General features: G+C 40.5%; 2 protein-coding genes and 1 long non-coding RNA gene across 5 annotated transcripts in view; 1 reads left to right on the top strand and 2 right to left on the bottom strand.

Annotated features, from left to right (window-relative positions):
- PGGT1B (protein geranylgeranyltransferase type I subunit beta) overlaps positions 1–8,884 on the bottom strand; it is a 58,713-nt gene extending 49,829 nt beyond the window's left edge. Inside the window, exon 1 of the mRNA XM_015096697.4 lies at positions 8,737–8,884. Within this exon, the coding sequence (XP_014952183.2) occupies positions 8,737–8,876 (140 nt within the window). The 5' untranslated portion in view covers positions 8,877–8,884. The remainder of the gene's footprint in view (positions 1–8,736) is intronic.
- A 185-nt stretch (positions 8,885–9,069) lies between these two features.
- LOC105612984 (uncharacterized) lies at positions 9,070–21,277 on the top strand. Of its 3 annotated transcripts, none has more exons than XR_006060277.2 (4): positions 9,070–11,350; positions 14,753–14,871; positions 17,410–17,471; positions 20,863–21,277. It is a non-coding gene; the product is annotated as an uncharacterized LOC105612984 (long non-coding RNA). The 3 variants fall into 3 exon arrangements; XR_006060276.2 differs by lacking the exon at positions 9,070–11,350 and adding an exon at positions 13,813–14,409; XR_009601394.1 differs by lacking the exon at positions 9,070–11,350 and adding an exon at positions 13,813–14,409 and having other exon boundaries at positions 14,753–17,471.
- The window catches only part of CCDC112 (coiled-coil domain containing 112), a 31,972-nt gene continuing 19,405 nt past the window's right edge, over positions 11,877–24,443 (bottom strand). The window contains exons 4-10 of the mRNA XM_027971452.3: positions 24,160–24,249; positions 21,629–21,704; positions 20,842–21,232; positions 16,493–16,903; positions 14,984–15,079; positions 13,699–13,817; positions 11,877–13,473 (exon numbers count right to left, since the gene is read on the bottom strand). Of these exons, the coding sequence (XP_027827253.2) occupies positions 13,443–13,473; positions 13,699–13,817; positions 14,984–15,079; positions 16,493–16,903; positions 20,842–21,232; positions 21,629–21,704; positions 24,160–24,249 (1,214 nt within the window). The 3' untranslated portion in view covers positions 11,877–13,442. The remainder of the gene's footprint in view (positions 13,474–13,698; positions 13,818–14,983; positions 15,080–16,492; positions 16,904–20,841; positions 21,233–21,628; positions 21,705–24,159; positions 24,250–24,443) is intronic.

A 24,443-nucleotide genomic window follows, 5' to 3' on the forward strand; every position in this document is an offset into this window, starting at 1 on the left:
AGCAGCAGCAGCAGGCGCTGACCTAGAAAATTTCTCATTTATTATCTCAGTTTAATTCCAACAAGTCACTGAAATTCACTTGAATTAGAGAGGTGATTTATCTGAGTAAGATCAGGAATAAAAGAAGGGGAGTGGCACCCCTTTATGTGGGAAGCAGTAGCTGAGAGCTCAGATCTGCAGTCAAACGAGCTAGCTTCAAATCCTCGGTTGGCCAATTTCCATCCATCTGTAATCTGGTTAAGTTACCTAACCCTTTCCAAGTCTTTTCAAAGTCAGCTCCCTCACCTGTAAGTCAGTATAGTTCACACAGTTATTGTGCTCACCTGCTCACAAGCAAGCGCTAAATAAACTGAAGCTCTTACCACTGGCATTTCCTGATTTGAAGGGACAGCACTAACATTCACCGTCTTAACACTACAGGCCTTTTCACTGGTTGGCAGCCTCCACCACCCCCCACCCCCAACCACTCTTCTCTCAAATAAAATGCTTTAGACATGGGGAAATTTCTGCCTAACAGTACCCACATTTGAAAGTCACTTCTCTTGATGAAAATTATGTTTCATGAGATAAGGTCTGCCTTGTGCATGGTATGCAGTCAAATAATCTACAGAATTAACCAACAAATAAGCCTGCTGGAGCGCTATCACGGGGTTCAGTTTTGCTGAAATCTAAAAAGTGAATGACTATAGTCAGGTAAAATAAGGCATCTATTAAATCGTTACTATGTGCTCAGTCACTTCAGTCGTGTCCAACTCTGTGACCCCATGGACTATACAGCCTTCCAGGCTCCTCTGTCCATGGGATTCTCCAGGCAAGAATACTGGAGCAGGTTGCCGTACTCTCCTCCAGGGGATCTTCCAGACCCAGGGACTGATCCTGCCTAGCCCGCATTGCTGGCGGAATCTTTAAGCAAAATGAAGAGAGATACAAGTGAGAGACAACATGAAGACCCTGAGAAAACAACGATCTTCCCATTACTAAAATATGTTACAGAAAACCATAAACAAGGGGCTGTAAACATGAGTAGGTACTATGTTTTTAATTAAAAGCAGAAGTCATCCAGTCCATCTCTTTAGTTTTCTAGCTCAAGATAATAAAATCCTAGGAACTCAAGTAACTTACTTCAGATTTCAATGCTAGATAATCAAGGGAAACTACCGAAGGGGCTCTGAGTCAAGGGGTATTTCTCAAGCATGGCGCAATTAGAATCGGCTTAAAACAAACAATACACCACCAGCAAAACCTGGAGGCCAAGACCTCACTACGCAGCAAAGAGATCAGAAATTCTAGATGGAAGGCAGGGTCTGGAACCTGGGGTTTGGGTGAGTGGGGATGGGAAGTAGTGAGCTTCTCAAGTGATTCTAGTGGGCAGCAAGGCTTACTGAAGCATACTGATGTTCCACTGGGGCAACACTGCTCCCAAGTGGCCATTCTGAAGACAATTTTGGTTTTCACCATTAGACAAGGGTGCTCCTTGCTATCTAGTTGGTAAAAGTGAGGTATGCTGCTATGATGTACAAGACAGCACTACTCAAAAAAGAAGTATCTGGACCAAAATGTCAAAAGTGCTGAGGTCTAGAAACTGCTCTTAAGTCTTACTGTTATCTGCATGCAAGTGTTAACTGAATGATCTTTTTAAAAATTATATTTGTACTATGGTATGGAAATCAGTCATCTGATGGTAAACTATTTTAAAACCTTGTATACTTATTAAAGGCTTCTTAAAGTCCAGCATTTTCAACCCACTGCACTTTAGACTAAGGTTTATAGGATTAACAGCACTATAGTGAAAAGACTGTTTATCAAATTTAGCATCCAGCAGTGGCTGGCAGGATAGAACCAAGAAGCCTTTGGAGCAAACACCCAGCCTTCCTCTAAGATAAGATAATAAGAAAAGATTTTTTTTTGGACCACACTAGAGTTCTCAAGTAGTCCTAAAACTCTGAGAGCAAGAGAATTAAACAATTCCTAAGGAATAAAAAGGAATTCTGGGCTGGGAGCCTCTGGGAGAAATAACGTGAGGTTTTATGGTGCCTGGGGTAGAGACTGTCAGGCAACCTGTCTTGGTGCAGGCTTCTAGAGGGGTGACTGTGCCAGTACATGCTTCTAAGACGAGGCCAGTGAAGTGATTTTTACTTTATTACTTCTTCAGAGTGCATCTGTCTGTTTTCTTCCTTTCTTCTCTCCCCCAGAACTGAACTCTGAGTCTGTAGCCTGAAAAACCAAAGCCAGCCATGTCTTCCTGCCCGTTCTCCTACTCCGAGCATTACATATAAAAGGTTTATCTTACATGGATGAAGAAGTAACATCTCCACCCCACTCCCCCTGAGCCCAATGAAGTTCCTTCACCAGCAGATCAACTTGCAGGTAAGAGACATAAACTAAATGATGCTTCCAAAAGGCCTCAACTTTTTAGACTTAAGAACAACTGGTTTCAGGCTTAGAAAACAGCACAAAAGAAATAAGAATTAAAGAGAACCAAAAGAAAAAAGGAAAAACATTCTGTGCAGTGGGGGGAAAAAATCTAGCCATACTATTGCATGACTCTTGAATACAAACTTATAGGCTGATTCTTTTTCCGGTAAATATGTACTACAGTGTACTGCACACAATCTGAAGTTGCGGAGCCTATGATAAGGAGAGCCTGACCTCTGACATTCCACTGCACACCCTGGGCCTCGAGCCCCAAGCTGCTCACGGATCAGCTGTGATGATTTTCCTATGCTACTATCTGAGTATATTGCACCATCAGGTCTGCTGCTGCTGCTGCTAAGTGCTTCAGTCGTGTCCGACTGTGCAACCCCAAAGACGGCAGCCCACGAGGCTCCCCCGTCCCTGGAATTCTCCAGGCAAGAACACTGGAGTGGGTTGCCATATCCTTCTCCAATGCATCAAAGTGAAGAGTGAAAGTGAAGTCACGTCCGACTCTGCGACCCCATGGACTGCAGCCCATCAGGCTCCTCCGTCCATGGGACTTCCCAGGCAAGAGTACTGGAGTGGGTTGCCATTGCCTTCTCCACCATCAGGTCAGAGCAAGTGAATGATCATTGGGGTATACCAACACTGACTTATGGGAGTTAGGGATCAGGGCTTCCCTAATAACTCAGTTGGTAAAGAATCCGCCTGCAATGCAGAAGACCCTGGTTCTATTCCTGGGTCAGGAAGATCTGCTGGAGAAGGGACTGGCTACCCACTCCAGTGTTCTTGGGCTTTACTTGTAGCTCAGCTGGTAAAGAATCCACCTGCAATGTGGAAGATCTGGATGTGATCCCTGGTTGGGAAAGATCTCCTGGAGGAGGGAAAGGCTACGCACTCCAGTATTCTGGCCTGGAGAATCTCATGGACTATATAGTCCACAGGTTTGCAAAGAGTTGGACATGACTGAGCGACTTTCACTTTCTTTTCATGGGAGTTGACTAGATTCTCAAATTTTGGGTCACTTGCTCTGCTACTTTTTAGTACAAATGTCTTTACTGATATCTACCAGCATCTTCAGCAACAGACGGCATTCCTGCCTAGATCTAAGGTGGGGCTATCACCAAACCAGGGCTTTCCTGGTGGCTCAGTGGTAAAGAACCTGCCTGCCAATGCAGGAGACGCAGGTTCAATCCCTGGGTCGGGGAAGATCCCTTGGGGAAGGAAAAGGCAACCCATTCCAGTGGTCTTGCCTGGGAAATCCCATGGACAGAGGCGCCTGGCAGGCAGGAGTCCATGGAGTCGCAAAAGAGTCAGACACAAATTAGTGAGGACGACAACCTGGCCAAAATCATGCTGCCAAAGAGTTCTAAAATTATAAACAAGTAGTTACATCAAGAAACAGAAGCACAGCTGCTGATAAAATTAACAGTGGAAATGGAGAGTCTGGTAGTATACATTAGAAAGAATCATCAAGTTAAAATACATAGTATATAGAAGCACCAATAAATAATTTGGAATGAATGGTGCAAAGATTCATGATTTCCAGAATTTAAAGCCTATTCTTCATTCATAATATCTTGAAACAGCTGACTCAGCCTATAAATACTTTCAAGAACAGTCACACATTTTTGGAATTATTTAACATGCAAAATAAAATTTCTCCTGCAAACTAATTTTTAATAAGAAATGTTTACTGAATATCTACTACAGACTAGAAGTGAAATTCGTGTCTGACTCTTTCCGACTCCATGGACTATATATACAGTCCATGAAATTCTCCAGGCCAGAGTACTGGAATGGGTAGCCGTTCCCTTCTCCAGGGGGATATTCCTAACCTAGGGATTGAACCCAGGTCTCCCGCATTGCAGGCAGATTCTGTACCACTACAGACTAGATGTCATGACAAAAATAAATAAGACACACATCCCAAACTTAAGCAGGTGAAATGTGCGAGGAAAATTACTAAGCAGCTATATCCTTCTGCCTCTTGTTCTCTAGTTGGCAGTTTCAACCCTAGAATTCTGGGATTCCTCCTTCCTCCTTCGTCCTCGCCTTTCTATTCCTATTTCTGCTATCCCAGGACCTGGCTCCTGGATGACTGCCACAGCTTCAGTCACTACTGATGACTCTGGTTCTGGTCTTGTCCCACTTAATATAATAACCTATCTAAAGTCTAGTGATCACTCTGAAATGCTTAGCTAACCAGGAAGCCCCACTGCTTGGCAACTTCCCACCACTCACATGATATTTAGTTCTCAGTTTCTTGACATGGCAAAGTCCACGCCTTCCCCTCCATACTAAATTCCGACCATATCTGCCTAACATTTTGAACCACTGTAAAGAGCACTGCCTGACGACGCCCTGCTCAACACTCGCCTATCCATCTTTATTGCCTTTATCGTCCTTTTGCCTATTATCCACCCACCGACATGAAAACTCAACACATTGTTTAATATTTAGCTCCAGAGTTACCTTTTCCCAAGAAGCCTCAGACTAGACTCTTCTCTGAGTCTCTCTTTGGGTGGAATTACACAGGTGCTTCCAGAATGCCCTGTGACGATCACAGCCTTTGTGCAAACAAACTCACAGTGGGGCAGCAGGGGTCGGCAGCCTCAGCCTCAGCCTCACCTGGGAGCCTGTCGCAACCGCAGCATCTCAGACCCCGCCCAGACCTACACCCTGAGAATCTGCAGGTTGACAAGACGCCCAGGTGAGTCACATGCACGTTAGAGTTGGGGTGCACTGCTGTAATCATCTGTACTTTCGTTTCTCCTATTAGGCAAACTGTCTCAAATTTTAGTGGGCATGAGAGCCACCTGGGATGCTTACTATGCTGCTAGACTCCCAAGCCCATAAGAAAGTCCGATGCAGCAGATCTGGGGAGGGGCCTCGGGTATATGTATTTCTATAAGCACCCCATTATCACTGATTGAGAGACGCTGTCAGACTGTGATATACTTCAGATAAGGGAGGAAACCAAAGGACAGAGAAGTTGCTAGCTGGTAGGTGGCTAAGTGGTGACATCACAGGATACACAGGGGATATGGAGGACACAAGAATAGAAAGACTTTGTAAACGTCTTAAAAACAAAACAAATTGTCTAGACCTTCTAGAAGAGCTGGATCGTTAAAAATAACAGAATATGGTCAATATTTGCTTCTCAATTTAAAAAGGCCTATTCTAATGCCCACTGCCTAAACACAAATGGCAACAATATCGCATAACCAAAAAGCTCTCTAAACCATTCATGAAAAGAAACCTGCTCACTGATAAAGCTCACAATCCAAGGTCTATATTCACCTGAGTTAACTAGTAACTACCACTTTTCAGAAGATAAAAGAAAAACCTTGAGTGAACCTTTTAGTTTTCATAAAACCACTATTAGAAAAATAAAATAAAAATAAAATTATTCTGTTGGTCAGGCTAAGAGAGAGAGAGAAATGCTTTTGCCAAAATGCTGTGTCAGAAAATAAGAGTCTAAATGTCTAGTTCAACAGTAGCCTTCCTAGGAGTCAGCTACTTCATATCTATCAGTAAAAAACGAACACAGAACACCTGAATCACTGCGTTCCGGGGGTCCCCAACCTCTAGGATCTAATCCCTGATGATGCGAGTTGAAGCTGATGATACAATAGGAATAAACTGCACAATAAATGTAATGTGCGCGAATCCTGCACCGAAACCCTCCCCACTCCTCTCCATCCATGGAAAATCATCTTCCATGAATCTGGTCCCTGGTGCCAAATAAGCTGGGTACTGCTGCTTTATACCATATCCTCATACCCAGACACATGGCAGCCCCTCAACAAATGCTTGTGGAATTTAACTACAATATCAGCTAACAGTTATGACTTAGGTAACATGCTGTTTCATCTTTAGTAAAAATTTTGTGACTGGTCACCTTTGCTTAAAAAGTTGAAGCTTCTTTCACAAGCATCTTAAAGTCAATTATGAATTGATACACCACAAAAGGATTTAATGCTGAACTAAGGAAAGTAAAAAGTTTGAATCAAGAAATACTGAAAAACTTCTAAAAAATCACTACAAAAACTAGTATGTGCAGAGTATCTGAAACGTGGTTATTAACTGAGCCATTAAAAAAATCCAAAGTGATTAGGTTAACAAACATGAAGCATCAAAAGAATATAATTACTATTTCTTTACTAGCACAATATATTACATATCTGTTATCTAATATACAATGTCTGGTGTAAATTCTAAGGTTATATGGTTATTAAATCAATTGTTAATTGTTTAATCAGAGAATTTTTGCTGCTTTACTTACGCTTTGAGCAAGATTAGAGTTTACTGCCAACATACATTCGGAGAAGGCAATGGCACCCCACTCCAGGACTCTTGCCTGGAAAATTCCATGGACACAGGAGCCTGGTGGGCTACAGTCCATGGGGTCGCTAAGAGTTGGACACGACTAAGGGACTTCACTTTCACTTTTCCCTTTCATGCATTGGAGAAGGAAATGGCAACCCACTCCAATATTCTTGCCTGGAGAATCCCAGGGATGGGGGAGCCTGGCAGGTTGCTGTCTATGGGGTCGCACAGAATCGGACACGACTGAAGCGACTTAGCAGCAGCAGCCAACGTACATTAGTCTATATGGTTTTGTCCTTGCTGAATTTTAAAGAGATCAAACACAGTGGCATTTTGAAAAAGCAACACAGACCTGTGGTAGCTACCAACAAAGTTCAACTGTTCAACAGTCAAAACAGGATGATATTTTTAATTCAAATGCCTTAAATTCACATAAAATTAATCATCATAAACTATAAATGTGATTTACCAGTATATTTCTAAACATCCCATACCATCACAATCAATTGACCGAGTTTTGGAAATGCTAATTTAGGTCCAAGATATAGGCTCTACTAGTCAAACAATGCACATGGATGGAGAAAGGAATATAAATGATGCTTCACTGCTTCTTTAGCAAAAATCTGCTCATCTTTCAGGGCTAAGCTCAGAATGATTACTCAACAAAATTATGTACTTATTGTCTGCCTTTATGCCAGGTTAGTCAAGGATCCAGTGCAATGCTGTCCAGCAGGATTTTTTGAAACGACGGAAATGTTGAAACACAAACAAAAGCCATAGGCCGATGTGGTGACTGAGCACTTGAAGTGTGGTAGCTACTGCAAACAGAGGAAGTGATTCTTAAATTTTATTTAACTTTGATTCAAATATAAATATCCAAATGTGGCTACCAAATTGGATGAAGCAGTCCAGGTGTTATAGAAGTAAACAAGAAAGACAAAAACTGTGCCTTCCTGACGTCTACAACCCTGTGTGAAAGATATTAAACAAATCAATCAATATATAATTTCAGGTGGTGACTGGAAGTAGTCTCTTTTGGAAAGGGTGACTAGGGAAAGTTGAAGGAAATCTGGTTTAGGAACCTATTGAAAGCCCTATTGAAACTGTTTGAGTGTCTTGTTCAGCTGTCCTCCAGCACCTATACAATATTTCTTGACCGTGTATGTAATCTATAAACCTTCCCAAACTGACCCAGTCATGAAACGGTCAAACCGTTTAACCCCAGGCTCAGTTAAGAAAATATGTAAAGAGATCAGGGCAAAACCAATCTGCCTTCTCTTCCAAGCCAGTCCAAGGGATCTTTGGAATCTCACTTTGAAATACAGCAATGCAGAGCAAAGATCGCCGCCTCCTCTCGTTCTCCTCATCCCGACTTCTACTCTGAATGGCTAATTAAGTTTCTTAGCTTCTGCCAGATCACAGTCCTCAGACAACCCCAACTCACAATGCTACTGCAAATAAAACTTTAACAGGTTGCTCCAACCAGCACTTTACCTTTTACGCCAATCCTTAGACTTAGAATTCCTGCAAAGTTCTTATCTACGGAAACCTTAGAGGCTCTCTGCCGCGCCTATCCGTTGAATGCCTTATAGACATTCAAGGAAGAGTTAATGACCTTACGGAGGCAAGGGAAGCACTGGAGATTATTAGTTAAAATATGATAACAAATGCTCTTTTTATACTCAGAAGTGAGGCCAAGTGACTCACAGGCTCGGGGAAGCAGGTCAAAGTTGATACAAAAAAATGGTTGGGAAGTGAAAAAGGGCGGAACCTGAAGATTCCAAAAGCCCGCGACTTCCAGCTCGTCCCAGCCCTCTCGCCTTAGCTCGCGGGAGCAATGGGGACTGTACCACTGCCCGGGAGGCGAGGCAGTGCCCAGTGGGCGGCGGCGCAGCCCCCTGCGGGTGCCCACTAAGCCGTCAAGCTCCGCAGCGCCTTTCGGGGGGCCGGGCCCCGTGTCGGCCCCGCTGACTGTGAGCTACCAATTACCTGCTGGTCTCCAGAGAAGAGTAGCGCTCAGGCAAAACCTGGAGGCAGCGCTGGAAGAACCGCACGTGCCGGTCTCGCAGGAAATCCAACCGCTCTCCCTCTCCGCTCCCCGCCAGCCGCTCATCCTCCGTGGCCGCCATACTGCTACGGAAACGACGTCCGCGGCGACCCGGAAGCAGTTGGCGCGCGGTTCGAAGGAAACCGAGGGGCGACACCTCGGGAGGGGGCGTGCGTGGGGAGGGGGCGTGCGTGGGGAGGGGGCGTGCGTGGGGAGGGGGCGTGCGTGGGGAGGGGGCGTGCGTGGGGAGGGGGCGTGCGTGGGGAGGGGGCGTGCGTGGGGAGGGTGGGGCGTGCGTCCGCCCCCGCCCCAGTTGACGATTAAAATTACATGCTGTCAACCGAAGGCCTTACGTGGCAATTTCTCCCTCAGATTTACCCTTTGGTGGGGCAAGATCTTGCCCTTTTGTACTCTAAGCCCAAAGTTTTGGAAACACCTCTTAAACCCTGTAAAATTCAGCCGACAAATCCTTCCAGAACTTTTATCTTTGTTCGATTTTGGGGAAGAAGTGCAAGGTCAATAGCTTCAAGGTCGTTTTGAAAAAATTAGGGCCCTAACAGAGGATGAGATGGCTGGATGGCATCACTGACTCAGTGGACGTGACTCTGAGTGAACTCCGGGAGTTGGTGATGGACAGGGAGGCCTGGCGTGCTGCGATTCATGGGGTCGCAACGAGTCGGACACGACTGAGCGACTGAACTGAACTGAAACATTAAGATGGTATATACGAAAACTGAAATAAGTCAGTATAGAGTTGCCAAAAGATTCATTTTTGGAGGGCCACAGTTTTAAGCTGAATGGAGAAAATCTACAAAACTAACACAGAAATAACTAAATGCTCATTAAATCATTATCAACGCTACCAAGAGATGTTTCTAGTCTTCTAGAATACCAGGAATTGCATGTGCGTGCGCGCGCGCACACACACACACCACTGTTGATTCCCATATAAGGGTTTGTATCACAGACACACACACCACTGCTGATTTGCATACGAGGGTTTGTATCATTTTCTTTTAGGAGACTAGAGATTTTACTCTTTAAGTCAGTGTGTCATCCAGCATCAATAATGCATCAATTTGCAAGAGCAAATAAACGCTAGGTGTTCTCCAAATATGCATATGCTGCTGCTGCTAAGTCGCTCAGTCGTGTCCGACTCTGTGCGACCCCGTGGACTGCAGCCTACCAGGCTCCTCCATCCATGGGATTTTCCAGGCAAGAGTACTGGAGTGGGTTGCCATTGCATATGCTAGAAGGTGAAATAGCATAAGCTTCTTTTTAATTTTCTTCAAAAAGAGGGATTTCAGTTGCTTCAGCCATACATTCTTCCCTTTAAAAGTTTATGAGGTAGTCTTAGGGGAAAATATCCACGCAAGGACCTGGTCTGAACTCGATTTTTACAGTCAGCTAATACAAGTTTGGGCATAATTTTGTTAGCCTTCTTAGAAAATGTATTTCTTAAAAAGCATACCATGTGGGCTGGAGTTTTCACCAACCCAAAGCACCCTGCATAATGTTCAGTTCAGTTCAGTCGCTCAGTCGTGTCCGACTCTGCAACCCCATGAATCGCAGCATGCCAGGCCTCCCTGTCCATCACCAACTCCCGGAATTCACTCAGACTCACGTCCATTGAGTCAGTGATGCCATCCAGCCATCTCATCCTCTGTTGTCCCCTTCTCCTCCTGTCCCCAATCCCTGGCAGCATCAGACTCCTTTCCAGTGAGTCAACTCTTCTCATGAGGTGGCCAAAGTACTGGAGTTTCAGCTTTAGCATCATGCCTTCCAAAGAAATCCCAGGGCTGATCTCCTTCAGAATGGACTGGTTGGATCTCCTTGCAGTCCAAGGGACTCTCAAGAGTCTTCTCCAACACCACAGTTCAAAATTCTTCGGCGCTCAGCTTTCTTCACAGTCCAACTCTCACATCCATATATGACCACTGGAAAAACCATAGCCTTGACTAGACGGACATTTGTTGGCAAAGCAATGTCTCTGCTTTTGAATATGCTATCTAGGTTGGTCATAACTTTCCTTCTAAGGAGTAAGTGTCTTTTAATTTCATGGCTGCAGTCACCATCTGCAGTGATTTTGGAGCCCAAAAAAATAAAGTCTGACACTGTTTCCACATCTATTTCCCATGAAGTGATGGGACTGGATGCCATGATCTTTGTTTTCTGAATGTTAGGTACTAGTAACTAATTATTCTAGGTATTCCTACATGTCTTTAACAAATACTGCATTAACAAACTACCAGGTATGGGAAGAGGGCTGTCCTTGGTGCTTCTGTACAAACATGGAGGCCACGAGTCACTGTCCATAGGTATGTCCAGTCTAGAGGAGTTTTCATTCCATGATTACAATGAAGATTTTTCTCACTTGCACAGATACACCACCAAATGGCTGAAGCTATTCAAAGCTCAGACAGAAAGTCTATTCAACCTGGCTCTTAGCGAGAAGCAAAATATTTCATCTGATTTTCAGCTCAAGAAGTACTAATATGATCCAAATGGAGAAAATATTTCTATGGTGGATTCACTGAGAGAGAATATACTTCCTAGGTAAGTAATCACCCACCTTTTCATGGGTGATTCTGACCATACAAGAATTCTGACAGACATGTCACAGAATCTAACCCTTCACATAGAATGTCACTGCACATTATTAGCTAAAAAATGTAGAGCACAAGTCTTCAAAGTATAGGAATGACAGAGTATCTATAAAACTGAATATTTAGCTATTAAATGATAATGTTTGAATTATATAGAAACATAGAAAAATTGTATGTGATGTAATGCTAAGTGATAATAGTATAGTATCTAAAATGTACTCTAAGAATAGCTACTTAAAATATGTAGGTATATTTTCAGGAGAAGTTACCTTTAGAGTAGTAGAATTGTGGGTGCTTTATGACATTTTTCCTTTAGTGGTTTTTCCCTCAATTTCTTAATCCAGTATAAGAAATGTTTATTTGACATCTTTTCCATGAGCCTGTAACTGAAGACAATATGTTTCCTCTACATCCTTTATACAAAGGATCCATATGATAAATTCCTTATTTACTTCAGATACAACTACAAGGACAAGTTTCTTCAAAATACTATACTTTCTTTTATTAAAAAAAAATTAAGTAAAAACTGTAAGAATCACCTCACCCAATACAATAGGCTTACCTTAAATGCGGGAAACAGAAAGCTGTATTTGTGCACAACAAAAAAGCAACATGTTAGAAAGCAATGCATAAGAAACCTTTACTTTGCTCTATCTTGTTGTTATTCAATTCTGGTTTTAAATACTCTTGTCCTGTTACTTGTATTTTATTTCTAAGCCACCTCAAGTCATTTTAAAAAGTTATGGAGAACAAGTGCAACAAATAAAATGGGCGTTCCTGAGAAACCGTGTTTTATATTGATTCTCTCTTTTTGAACCAAGAATTGTATAAGTAGAATTCAGTTTCCAAAATCTGGAAGCCATCTACTTTGAATATTAACTGTGAAATAAGAAAAGGTTTTAAACACTACTCCTAGTAAATTTGTATCTAAATCATTTGACCTAAATGATCAAATTATAATTAACATACTCTGAGATAAAAGTTATAAGAAATGAAGTTTCTTACATTTATCATGTATGTGATGCCCTTCCTGTATGGTGGGAACTACTTAAAGTTAGGAACTAAGATTTAAAAAAATTTTTTTCATAAAATCGAGTCGAATGAAGTTAAATTGTGTTTTCATTTATAAAAGTTTGGAAATTGTAAAACTGACTCTTTTGACCAAATGTATTAGTCTACCAATTTAAAAATTTTAAATACCACTAAGAAATATCATAGTCCTTTAAAGTCAGCTTACTTCTGATGCTGTTAAAAACAAAACTTTGGTATCTTGAGGCAAACAAAGCCCCAAAGAAAACTGCATCAGCCGAGAAGATAAGAAGGACACAGGTTTACAAACGTGTGGGCCCAGGAAGATGAGAAGGACACAGGTTTACAAACGTGTGGGCCCAGGAAGGCTGAACGGAGACGTGAAACAGCTGAAGGAGACCAGTAAGATTGTGTATCAATAATGCAAATAACAGAATATATAGGAGGTGAGAAGTATATTTTTAAAATAAATATTTTCCTTATAAAACAAAGCATGCTTCAAACAAATACAAAATATTTGTTACACAAAAATGTAGTAACTGACAAATTACCGATTTGTTAAACTTAGAAAAAGTTCTAACTTATTTCATAACTCAAAAGAAAAACTTAAAATTTTTGTTACTCAAGTTAATTTAGTTCCAAGTTATAAATGGTACAAAATCTTGGTTTAAAAATGTCACTCTATGATTGTCTCAATTTATTTTGCCATGCCATGACAAAAAAAAAATCTTTCAAATGTTTTAAGTATTTAAATAAAATACTGTTTCTAACATAAACTTATTCAAAGAACTTTGACATCAGCAGGCCAACATATATTAATTACCCTCTTAGTATAAACAAGAAATACTAACGACAATGCATTGTAGAACTTAATACCTGCCAATTCACATGCAACACGATAATCAATCTGAAGAGGCTAATAAAATTCTAAGGACATGGTCATTCCCTCCTCCTATAACTCCATATGCTAACATTCTCATCAACTGAATGCCAATTTCATGATCCCATATTTTCTAAACTCCTTGTCTCCAGGTTGGAATAGCCCTAAGGAGAAGAAAAGAGAGTATAAATACACAGGGTATTTTTTTAAAGTCTTGATTAAATGTTAACTTTTAAAAAGTATATAGATTTGTTTTATCTATACACTCTTTAAAAAGTTTATAGTAAACTTTATTATAAAATATATATAAATTACATAAAATATATACAGTTCATATACAGTTTATTAGCTTATTATAGAGTGAACACCCATTCTAACTCCTCCTTTACCTATGTGGGATATGTAGAAGTGGCCCAGAGCCTGTTGGTCCTATCTTTTTGGTCCGTTCTTCCCAACCTTTGGTAGGTTTGTAAAGTCTAGAGGGATCTCTACTAACATTGTTTTCAACCTGTAATCGGAAGGAAAATGAGTGCCAGTTAATTTATATGAACTATTCAGTTTGTACTTGTAAGATCTTTAGTAACAGAAAGCAGGTTTAAGAAAAATACTTGATATTCCCTAGACAGATATAAAACTGTTAATAACCTCTTCAGTAATCGTCTAATTGTGCTAATACAGCTAAAATAAAATTTGGATTACATCAATTTACTAATAAAATGTTAATTTATTTTTTCTAGTTACTGTATTCTACTTCCGCTGTTATTTTTTTGTATTTCTCTCATGAGGGAAGTCGGAGAAGGCAATGGCACCCCACTCCAGAACTCTTGCCTGGAAAATCCCATGGACAGAGGAGCATGGGGGGCTGCAAGTCGGACACGACTAAGCGACTTCACTTTTCACTTTCACGCATTGGAGAAGGAAATGGCCACCCACTCCAGTGTTCTTGCCTGGAGAATCCCAGGGACGGGGAGCCTGGTGGGCTGCTGTCTGTGGGGCTGCCCAGAGTCAGACACGACTGATGCAACTTAGTAGCAGCAGCATGAGGGAAATATAACTCAGCAAACTATGACGGACAATAAATTTAAGATAAATAACCACCAGTAAGTAGTCCTTTGTTTCATCTGTGAGAGTCACTAGTATCTTTATCACCAATGAAATTAAACACGGCTCACAGCTGCTATAGATGTAAAATACAGGCTCATATAGGAAGAATGGGGGCTTCTTCTCTGGTGGCTCAGACAATAAAGTAGCCACCTGTGATGCAGAAGACCTGGGTTCGATCTCTGGGTTGGGAGGATCCCCTGGAGAAGGGAAAGGCTATCTACTCCAGTATTCTGGCCTGGAGAATTCCATGAACAAAGGAGCCTTGTGGGCCACAGCCCATGGGGTCGCAAAGAGTTATACATAAATGAGCAATTAACACTTTCACTTTTTTTCACATAGGAAGAAGGAAGAAAAGAACGAAGAGCAGGAAGAGAGAAGGAATTCAGGGTACAAGAACACGAGGTGCTTATAATGTGAAATGGCAGAATTAAAACAGTTGCTTTGTAATTGGTAAATAAGTAAGTATGAAATAAAGGAGATGGAGATAAAAGAGAATTGGATTTTATGTTTGTATCCTTACAAATAAAAGAATTATAACAATGAAAATAAATTAATCTCAGTGTAGAGTACCTTTTCTTTTAACTTTGCCAGTTTTCTTTGTTTTTCTGCCTTCTCATCTTCCTTTAATTGTCTATTCAGAATTTTCAATTCAAGTTTATGTAAATCCTAAAAGACATATACCAACAAAAAAGATAACATTAAGAAGTAAAATTAACTAGAATTTGTTTCAAAGTTTAGTTGCTTGCATGTAAAATTAAATTACCTTAACAGCAATATACCTTTAATATCAACTTTTTCCAAAAAGAGAAAATCTAAGAGCTTTATTTTCTCTGAATATCAATATAACACATGCACATCTTTCTGAATCACTTTCTTTCAACTGTTTGTTTTATTTTATGGGTCAATCTAAAACTTCCTTTCTTTTAATGGGTAAAATTTTCAGTTATCAATAGAGATGTCTGGTTTTAGATCTCTTGCATTATACTTTCTGTATGATACAAGGTTTTCTTTTTTTCTAAGTCTTTTATTATGTGACTTGCTTGCCTTTTTGGGGACTGGATCTTTGGTTGTTTAGGGAGATTTTTATTTTTATATATGAGCCAAAAGAAATACCATTAGTAATGTGTTACGCCTATTATTTTTTATTATTTTTCTTTGCACTTCCCTTATGTTTTGCTTTATGAGTGTTGCCCATATTTGCATGTATATTTTGATGCAATTCTTAAGTTATCTCTCATTTGTACTTTTTCATTTTAAAGTACCCTTCCTTGTCTTTAATATATTTGGACTGAATTCCACCCTATCTGATGAGACTGCAACTTCTTTCTTTGATTAGGAGTTTTCTTGTATACATTTGTTTAAAATCACTATAATCCTACCTCTCAGCAATAACCTTGATTCCTTGAAGTATATACTGAGTATAAGGTGCTAGACCCTAGGGTAAAGCATGAACAAAAAGGACAAAACCTCTGCCTTCATGGAGCTTACACTATGGTAGGAAGCCGGACAGTGACCAAGCAAGCAAATCGCCTACGGGCAAAACCCAGCCAGTCTGGCAGAGCAGACAAGACCTTCGTGGCCTGGACTGTGGCTGCCTTTCCAGCCTCGCCTCCTGCTGGCTTCCGTCTCCCCCTAAGAATACTGAAGTGTTTACGGTTTCCCCCGTAAGCTAGTGTTACACTCCTCCAAGCTGCCCATTCATGCTGTTCCCTCTGCTAGGAAGCGAGCTCCCCTTTCCTTCCCTTTCTTCTCTTTCAAGACTCAAGTGTCGCCTCCTGTCTCACGCAGCCGTGGTGAGCTTCCCTCCATGCGTTCCACCTCCCCAAGCTGTCTGTCCGCACCTCAAGCGCCACACTGTTTACCGTATCACAGCGAAGTCCCCTATTTGCACACCAGTCATTCCCACTAGACTATAACCTACTGGAAAGCAGGGAGCACAGCCTACTTATTTTGGAGTACTAAAGCTAGGTCCAGGCCAGATACATAAGAAGCACTCAATTAATTTTTGCTGAATTGAGCCTGGAAGTAATACTTCCATGTGTATCACTGAAAAATTATTCAGGAAATGTATTTACTCACTCTTTCTTGAAACCTGGAAATTTCATCAGCAGCAGTTTTCCTTTTTTCTGCCTTTTCTGTCTTTTCCCGTATCTCCTTTTCAAGTCTCAAAAATTCTTCCTGTTCTTTCTTCTGTTGGGTGTAAGTCTCCAGCAGCAATTTTAGTTTACACTGGCGCTGACGCTCTCTCTGCTGCTTTTTCTCTTTCTCTTCCTCCTCTTTTAACTGGGAAGCATTTTTCATTGACATTTCTATACTTCTCTGCTTTTTCCAAGCTTCAATGGCCAATTTTTGCTTCTTTCTTTGTTCTTCTTTTTGTTTTTGGTTATCTTCCTGTTTACTATGAGAAAGTACTTGTATGCTGTCTTTTCCCTTTAATTTGAAAATTTCCTCCTTTTTTTGCTGCTTTTTGGTTTTCCAATGCTGAATAGACTATGTGGTTAAAAAACAACAGCAAGAAAAAAATTTTTTTAATAACCAAAAGCATTTTATTTTTTATTTTTATTTGGCTGCACCGTGAAGCATGTGGCATCTTAGTTCCCCAACCAGTGACCAAACCTGGGCCTCAACAGTGAAAGCACCAAGTCTTCACCACTGGATTGCCAGGGAATTCCCGCCAAAAGAATTTTAAAATACAACCTCAAATCTGTATCTCTTTCTACATAGTGACTGCAGTATGCTTGTTGCTTAGGTTTGAAAAGTGGTTTTTTAAACCAATGCAATTTTTTTCTACTTCTCTTTGTAAAAAATTTAATGTATCTTTTAAAACACTAAATAACGGCCTTTCCATTGGCCTTTCTCTTCCTCTTTGAATCACCAGGTACACAAGGACTGCACCTCATGAAGTCTCCTCCTCCCCTTTACCTCCTTCCTTGATGTTCAGGGGGAAACAGTCCTTTCCTCTGATCATTTCACTTGTTTCCAAATTCTCTTTCTAGGCTTATAATCCCTTCTGAGTGACCCATCTCTGGTCAAATTCAGAAAAGGAGTTAAAAGTGAGGTAAGTGAGGATATGTGCTCTGAAGCCAGGTATCTGGGACCAAATCCTGGCTTTGCCATTTACTAGGTGTAACCTTGGATGAGTCGTTACATGTCTCTGTCCTCATTTTGCTCATCTGTAAGTGGTAGGTAGCATTTCTCAAACAGGGTTGTTCTGAAGTTTAAATGAGTCAGTGCCTGGCACACAGTGCTTCAAAAGTATTAAAAAAAAAAAAAAGGAAAATAGCTTCATATCTTTATATGTGGGTATGTAAAGATTATTCAAAATTCTAGCGGCCTTTTCTATGCCATAAAGGAAACGGAATTACTTTCCCCTGAAGTTCCTCATGATATATCATCCACTTTCATGAAATACATGCTTATGCTGCATGTACGATACGCAAGACACTGTGAATAGGAACCACAGGTGCTTAAACAATACCAAATGCCATCTAGGCCAGTGCCACTCAAAGCCCCAGTCCACAACAGTATCAGGAATTCGTGCCGGAAGGCAAAGCAATGCACTGCGTCTTTCAACGAGGGAGTTTTCTATGAGAAAACAGTCACTTGAACTAAATAACATGCTTGCTGCTGCTGCTGCTAAGTCATGTCAGTCGTGTCTGACTCTGTGCGACCCCATAGACGGCAGCCCACCAGGCTCCCCCGTCCCTGGGATTCTCCAGGCAAGAACACTGGAGTGGGTTGCCATTTCCTTCTCCAATGCATGAAAGTGAAGAGTGAAAGTGAAGTCACTCAGTCGTGTCCAGCTCTTCACGACCCCATGGACTGCAGCCCACCAGGCTCCTGCATCCATGGGATTTTCCAGGCAAGAGTACTGGAGTGGGGTGCCACTGCCTTCTCCAAAATAGCATGCTTACTGGGTAGCTGATTCTTGTATAATCACAATAACTCATTGAAGACCAGAAATAGTTTGCAAACTAACATCCAGTCCATGGACCAAGTTTGACCAGCACTGCTCTAGGTGAGATAAGACATGCGCATAAATACTAGAACATATTTTAGAACACGCCATTGCATATCACACAAGACATCTAAACAAGTGCTAGTGAAATTCTGAGGGGTGAGCAGGCAAAAGGAAGCAGCAGATGGTCTGGGCAGATGTAGGTGAGTTAGCAGTGGAGGGTGGAAGAAAGGAGGAGGTTCCAGAAAGTGAGAACAAGATCAGCAAGAGGACGTGGACCAGAAAGGTCATGGAGCGTCTGAAAAGAAGTATGTTCATTTAGGCAAAACGTGGGATATGTTAAAGGAAGTGGGGATAGTAATGGTAACTTTTCTACTCAACCTTCTCAATCCAACAGATTTAAAATGCATTTCTGGACCTGCCTGGCCACCCAGTGGTTAAGACTCCACGCTTTCACTGCAGGGGGCATGGGTTTGATCCTGCTCAGGGAACTTAGTATCCTGCATGCCGCAGGGTGCAGCCAAAAAAAAAAACCCCAAAATACAAAACTGCATTCCTGATGCTATACTCCCAAACTTCCCACTTCTCAAACATGTCCTGCTTTAGTAAATGACATCTTCTCTTTCACACTCTTTCCTATATCACCCCGACATTCAATCAGTCATTAGGGATCAGGACATAGAGTGGCTGGGAACAAGAAGAGAAAGCCAGAATCTAGGTGGTTTACCTTTATCACAAGAAGCACAGTTAAGCAACACTGTCTGTTCCTTTACCCTAGACAGGTGGTTCTGAAACTTGAGCTTGTTAACAGAATAACCTAGAGGCTTTATTTAAACTCAGATTTTGGGGCCCCACTCCCTGAGTTCAGACTAGGTCTGGGGTTGGACCCTGCTAAATTCTAACAAGTTCCCAGGTGATGCTGACTTTGCTAGTCCTCAGACTACTTTGCTGGCCCCTGGAAAAAAATCCCAAATAATTCTTGTGTGTGAAGTCACTCAGTAGTGTCCAACTCTTGTGACCCCATGGACTGTAGCCTACCAGGTTCCTCCATCCATGGGATTTTCCAGGCAAGAATACTGGACTGGATAGCCACTTCCTTCCTGACCCAGGGACTGAACCTGTGTCTCCCACATTGCAGGCAGATGCTTTACCGTCTGAGCCACCAGGGAAGTGCAAATAATTATTAGACTGTTATTTTTTTTAATGACTTATGCTTCAAAATGTTTTCTTAAGGTTTTAAGTGTCGACCTTATGAACATTCAACTTATTTTGGAGAGAAACAATAGCAACAACAAACCACGAGCTATTTCCTCTAATACTTTATATGTAGAATCAAGTATTTCTTTAATGCTCCTTTTTGGGTATGTTGTCTGCTGAACCGTCATACCTTTCTTGTCAAACCAAATTGAATTAAAATTTATTGCACTCATGTCTACAAAAAAAAAAAAAAAACAACAACAACAACTTAGGACTATCTAAGCCTATGGTTCTTGACCAGGGGCAATTTCTACCCTCCAGAGGCCATCTAGTAATGTCTACAGATATTTTGATCACCATATTTAAGGTGGTGCTACCAGCATCTCCTGGGTGGAGGTCAAGGATGGTGCTAACCACCCTACAGTGCACAAGACAGCCCTCACAGTAAAGAACTATCCAGTCCAAACAGTCACGAATGCCAGTGTTGAGGAATCCTAATCTAAACCAGAGCCACAGTAACATTTTTGTGAAAATGGGACCTTTTAGGTATTTGCTACAATTAAGAGTTACTTTGTACTCTGGGGTTGCTAAAACTTTGAGTCTTTTAAAATAAGTAGTGCAACTAAAGTTCCAAAACTATTTAGAAACTTTTGAGTCAAAGAATTTTTTTTTCCCACTGCCCTCTTTATTTTCTGTTGAAAATAATGTGGACTTCACCAGTATGATGACTTTTATCAAAAGCCTGGTTAAATCTGAATTTCCTATTTCCAGTTGACAGAGAATGTTGACCACTGTCAGATGTTTTCTGACTCACTGTATTATTTCTTAGAGTAGATTATGCTGGATGTTGAGTATGTCAACTATTAAGTGAAGTGAAGTCACCCAGTCGTGTCCAGCTCTTTGTGACCCCATGGACTGTAGCCTACCAGGCTCCTCCCTCCATGGGATTCTCCAGGCAAAAGTACTGGAGTGGGTTGCCATTTCCTTCTCCAGGGGATTTTCCCAACTCAGGGATCAAACCCAGGTCTCCTGCATTCCAGGCAGACGCTTTACCCTCTGAGCCACCAGGGAAGTCCCAACTATGTCAACTATAGTTCCACTAAAATGACTTAACTTCTCAATGCCTCAGTTTCACCTGCTATGAGATGGGGGGAAATCGTTAACATATTTCATAGGGTTGCACTAAAGTTAATAATATATATGTTGAAGAGTGTAGCACAGTCCTAGAACACAGAAATATATAGTAAATAATAGCTATTACAATTCTTATTACCTCTTTTTTTCTTTCTTCTAGGGCCAGAAATTTTTGATACCATTTCTCATGCTGTTGAACTTCATCCTGTGTTCTTCCGGGAAGGTGCTCCAGAACTTCTCCCATGAACGCTGGTTTCCCTTTATGCTTGGTTCTCATCTTCACAAAGTTCTGGTGGTCATAATCATCCCAGCCCCCCTGGCGCCCTCCTGTCTGCTGGAGGAACGTTTCAAACTCTACCACTTCTTCTGGAAGAGCACTTGGTGTGACTTTGTCCACAGGAACTTTGCTCGATGCTGCACTGAAGGCCTTCTCTGTTTCTGAATTACCCAAAGCCCATGTGTCAATTTTTCTTGATATGGCACTCAACTCATTATTAGTTGTTTTCTCTTCTTTAATAAGCTCTTCATATCTAAAATTTTAAAAATAAAATTTTGAAAAATAAGATACAAACCAATCCATGTTAGCCCTTTGTTTTCCTTCAAATTTTATTATTCCCAACTCATTTGATATCTTCTCCACTTCACATTATTAACATTTATAAATCTAAGCCTTCAAACAGTTTCCTCAGAGGAAAAAACAATCTTTCAAACTCTTGAGAGTTTATAGACTCCAAATATAAATGAAAATTCACTTTAAACATGAAAAGCAGTCTAAAACCTAAAGCAAAAGAGAGGTATTATATTGCTTTTGTGTAAGACTAGTATTAAATTTATAACAATAAAATAGTTTACATACAACTACCTAGTAAAGAGTTATTGAAAAATAAAGGTAAATAATTTTAAATTAAAATGTGTTTAAAACATACATCAACCTCTGCTCTTCCTTAAAAGTGTTAATTGCATTTTCAATTTCCTCCATCATTTCTCTGAGCTTTTCAACAACTGTAAAAAAAAAAAAAAAAAACAAGGGAAAAATTACATCATATTTTATTATGACTAAGAAGTAAAAATTAGGTAGAAAATTAGAATGTTCTCTTAATTAAAAAACATTTCTCAGCCTAAAAGATAAGAAAAAAATGTTCTTTTAAAAAGTAAATTTTTATGATTGAGATTTTATCTCAGATTTTTTCCTAAGCATACATACCTTAAATATTATTTTTTTCCAAAAAACTTCTATATCACATATGTTTTCTGTGACTTGTACTTTTTCTTTAACAATATGTTGTAATTAACTTTCCATATCAACATACATATGGTACTTCATTCTTTGTATGGCTACATGGCATTTTGTTGTCTAATGCTACCCTAAATCATTAATTCTCCAACTGATGAACCTTTCAATAGATGCAATGCTATAGTAACTATCTTTGCATATTTTTGGATGCTCAAGTAAGTGTTTTTATTTTATTTTTTAATTTTCATTTTATATTAGACTATCATCGATTAACACTATTGTGCTGCTCTCAGGTGTACAACAAAGTGATTCAGTTACAAACATACATGTATCTCTTCTTTTTCCAGGCTTCCCTGGTGGCTCAGAGGTTAAAGCGGCTGCCTCCAATGCGGGAGACCCCGCTTCGATCCCTGGGTCGGGAAGATCCCCTGGAGAAGGAAATGGCAACCCACTCCAGTATTCTTGCCTGGAGAATCCCATGGACGGAGAAGCCTAGTAGGTTACAGTCCACAGGGTCGCAAAGAGTTGGACACGACTGAGCGACTTCACCTCACCTCACCTCATTCTTTTTCAAATTCTTCTCATATTCAGGTTATTATATAATATCAAGCAGAGTCCCCTGTGCTATACAGTAGGTCCCTGTTGCCTATTTATTTTGCAGTACGTACATGTCAATGCCCAACTCCCAATCTATCCCTCCCCGTCAAATAAGTATTTTTAGAGGATAACTGATTGCTATAAAAAGTATGCCCACATTACAGTATGTAAAATACTGTCACATCGTCCTTCAAAGAGGCTCGAGCTATTTACAGCTCCTGAGAGTGCTCCGTCTCATGCAATTCCAGCCATTTCCAAAATAATCAAGAATTTATTATCATTGACTTAACTGACATTTTTATAATAATTACTAAGCCTGAGCACTTTTCCATATGTGTTTTGTGTTTCTTTGGCTATAATATGCAACTTATAATCTTTGCCCATTCTCTTGATCTGTTACCTTTGTTGCTCAAATTTGTAGACACTCTTTACACATTATGGCTATTAGCTTTTTAAGTTATATATTTATTGCTAATATTATCCTAATTTGTATTTCAACTTTTCTGATAGGTTTGCGGTATTTTTGAATAGTCAATTACGTCCACTTTTTTCTTTATGACTTCTAACTTTTGTCATTCTTATAAATTATAATATAATCATAAGAATAGAAATCCATGCTCTTCTCTAATATCTTTAGTGGTTTCGGATATTTACTATTTCTAGTGATTATGCTGTAAGCAGTGCATAGCACTCTACGTGCAGTCTCACTTCATTCCCACAACTCTGAGTTAGGCTGCATGATTATCTCTATGTCAGAGCTCAGTAAGTGAAAGCTCAAACAGATCGAGTAACTTGCCTAAAGCCACTTACCTGACAGTTCAAGGATCTGGCCCAGCATGTGCCTGATTCTTAAGCCCACACATCTTGAGCACTTTACTTGTTTGAGCACTTGACTGTACTGCTTTGATCTCTCAGGAATGAATGTCGGTATAAGGATTGAGGTAAGGACACTACTTTGTCTTTCACAAATGACTAAAATTTGCCCAAATACTACTTAGCCATTCCCTCAGGTATTTGAAATGCCTCTGAAAGGCAGTAATTTCAATTAGCAAATGATGGGAACAGTAGGCAAATAATCAAGAATCTTTTCCTCTTTATCACCTGAGCCTGAATCTTTGCATACCACAGATTCCTCACCTGAAGCTGCTGCTGCTGCTAAGTCCCTCGGTCGTGTCTGACTCTGTGCAACTGCAGGGACTCTAGTCCACCAGGCTCCTCTGTCCATGGGATACTCCAGGCAAGAATACTGGAGTGGGTTGCCATACCCTCTCCCAAGGGATCTTCCCCATTCAGGGACCAACCTGTATCTCTCACGTCTCCTGTATTGGCAGGCGGGTTCTTTACCACTAGTGCCACCTGGGAAGCCCTATTCATCCTATATATGACATGAATATTTGTTCTACTTCATAATTTGTAAGCATTTGATAGCATTTTAAAGACTAAAAAATATATAAACAGCAGATATTACAGTTTCCCAATGTTTCCTTATAAATCTCTAACAAATAGCAGGGTTTAGCTCCTACATTAATGCCAAATAGAAAAATTTATTTAAAAATATATATTTTTCTAAGGAACAATAGAAAAAACTAATACATAAAAAAAAATTGAAAATGTAAATTTACTTACAATCAGGTGTAGGCTTCGCATCTTTTAACTGATGCTGAAGTTTCTTTACATTGTTGTATATTTTGGCCAATTGTTGCTGGATTTTTGCTCCTGTAAGGAAGAAGGACATCACCAGATGGTCATCACCAAAATCAGATTGATTATATTCTTTGCAGCCAAAGATGGAAAAGCTCTATACAGTCAGCAAAAACAAGACTGGGAGCTGACTGTGGCTCACATCATGAACTCCTTATTGCCAAATTCAGACTTAAATTGAAGAAAGTAGGGAAAACCACTAGACCATT

This window comes from Ovis aries, chromosome 7 (assembly GCF_016772045.2).
Source record: "Ovis aries strain OAR_USU_Benz2616 breed Rambouillet chromosome 7, ARS-UI_Ramb_v3.0, whole genome shotgun sequence".
Taxonomy (NCBI): Eukaryota; Metazoa; Chordata; class Mammalia; order Artiodactyla; family Bovidae; genus Ovis; species Ovis aries.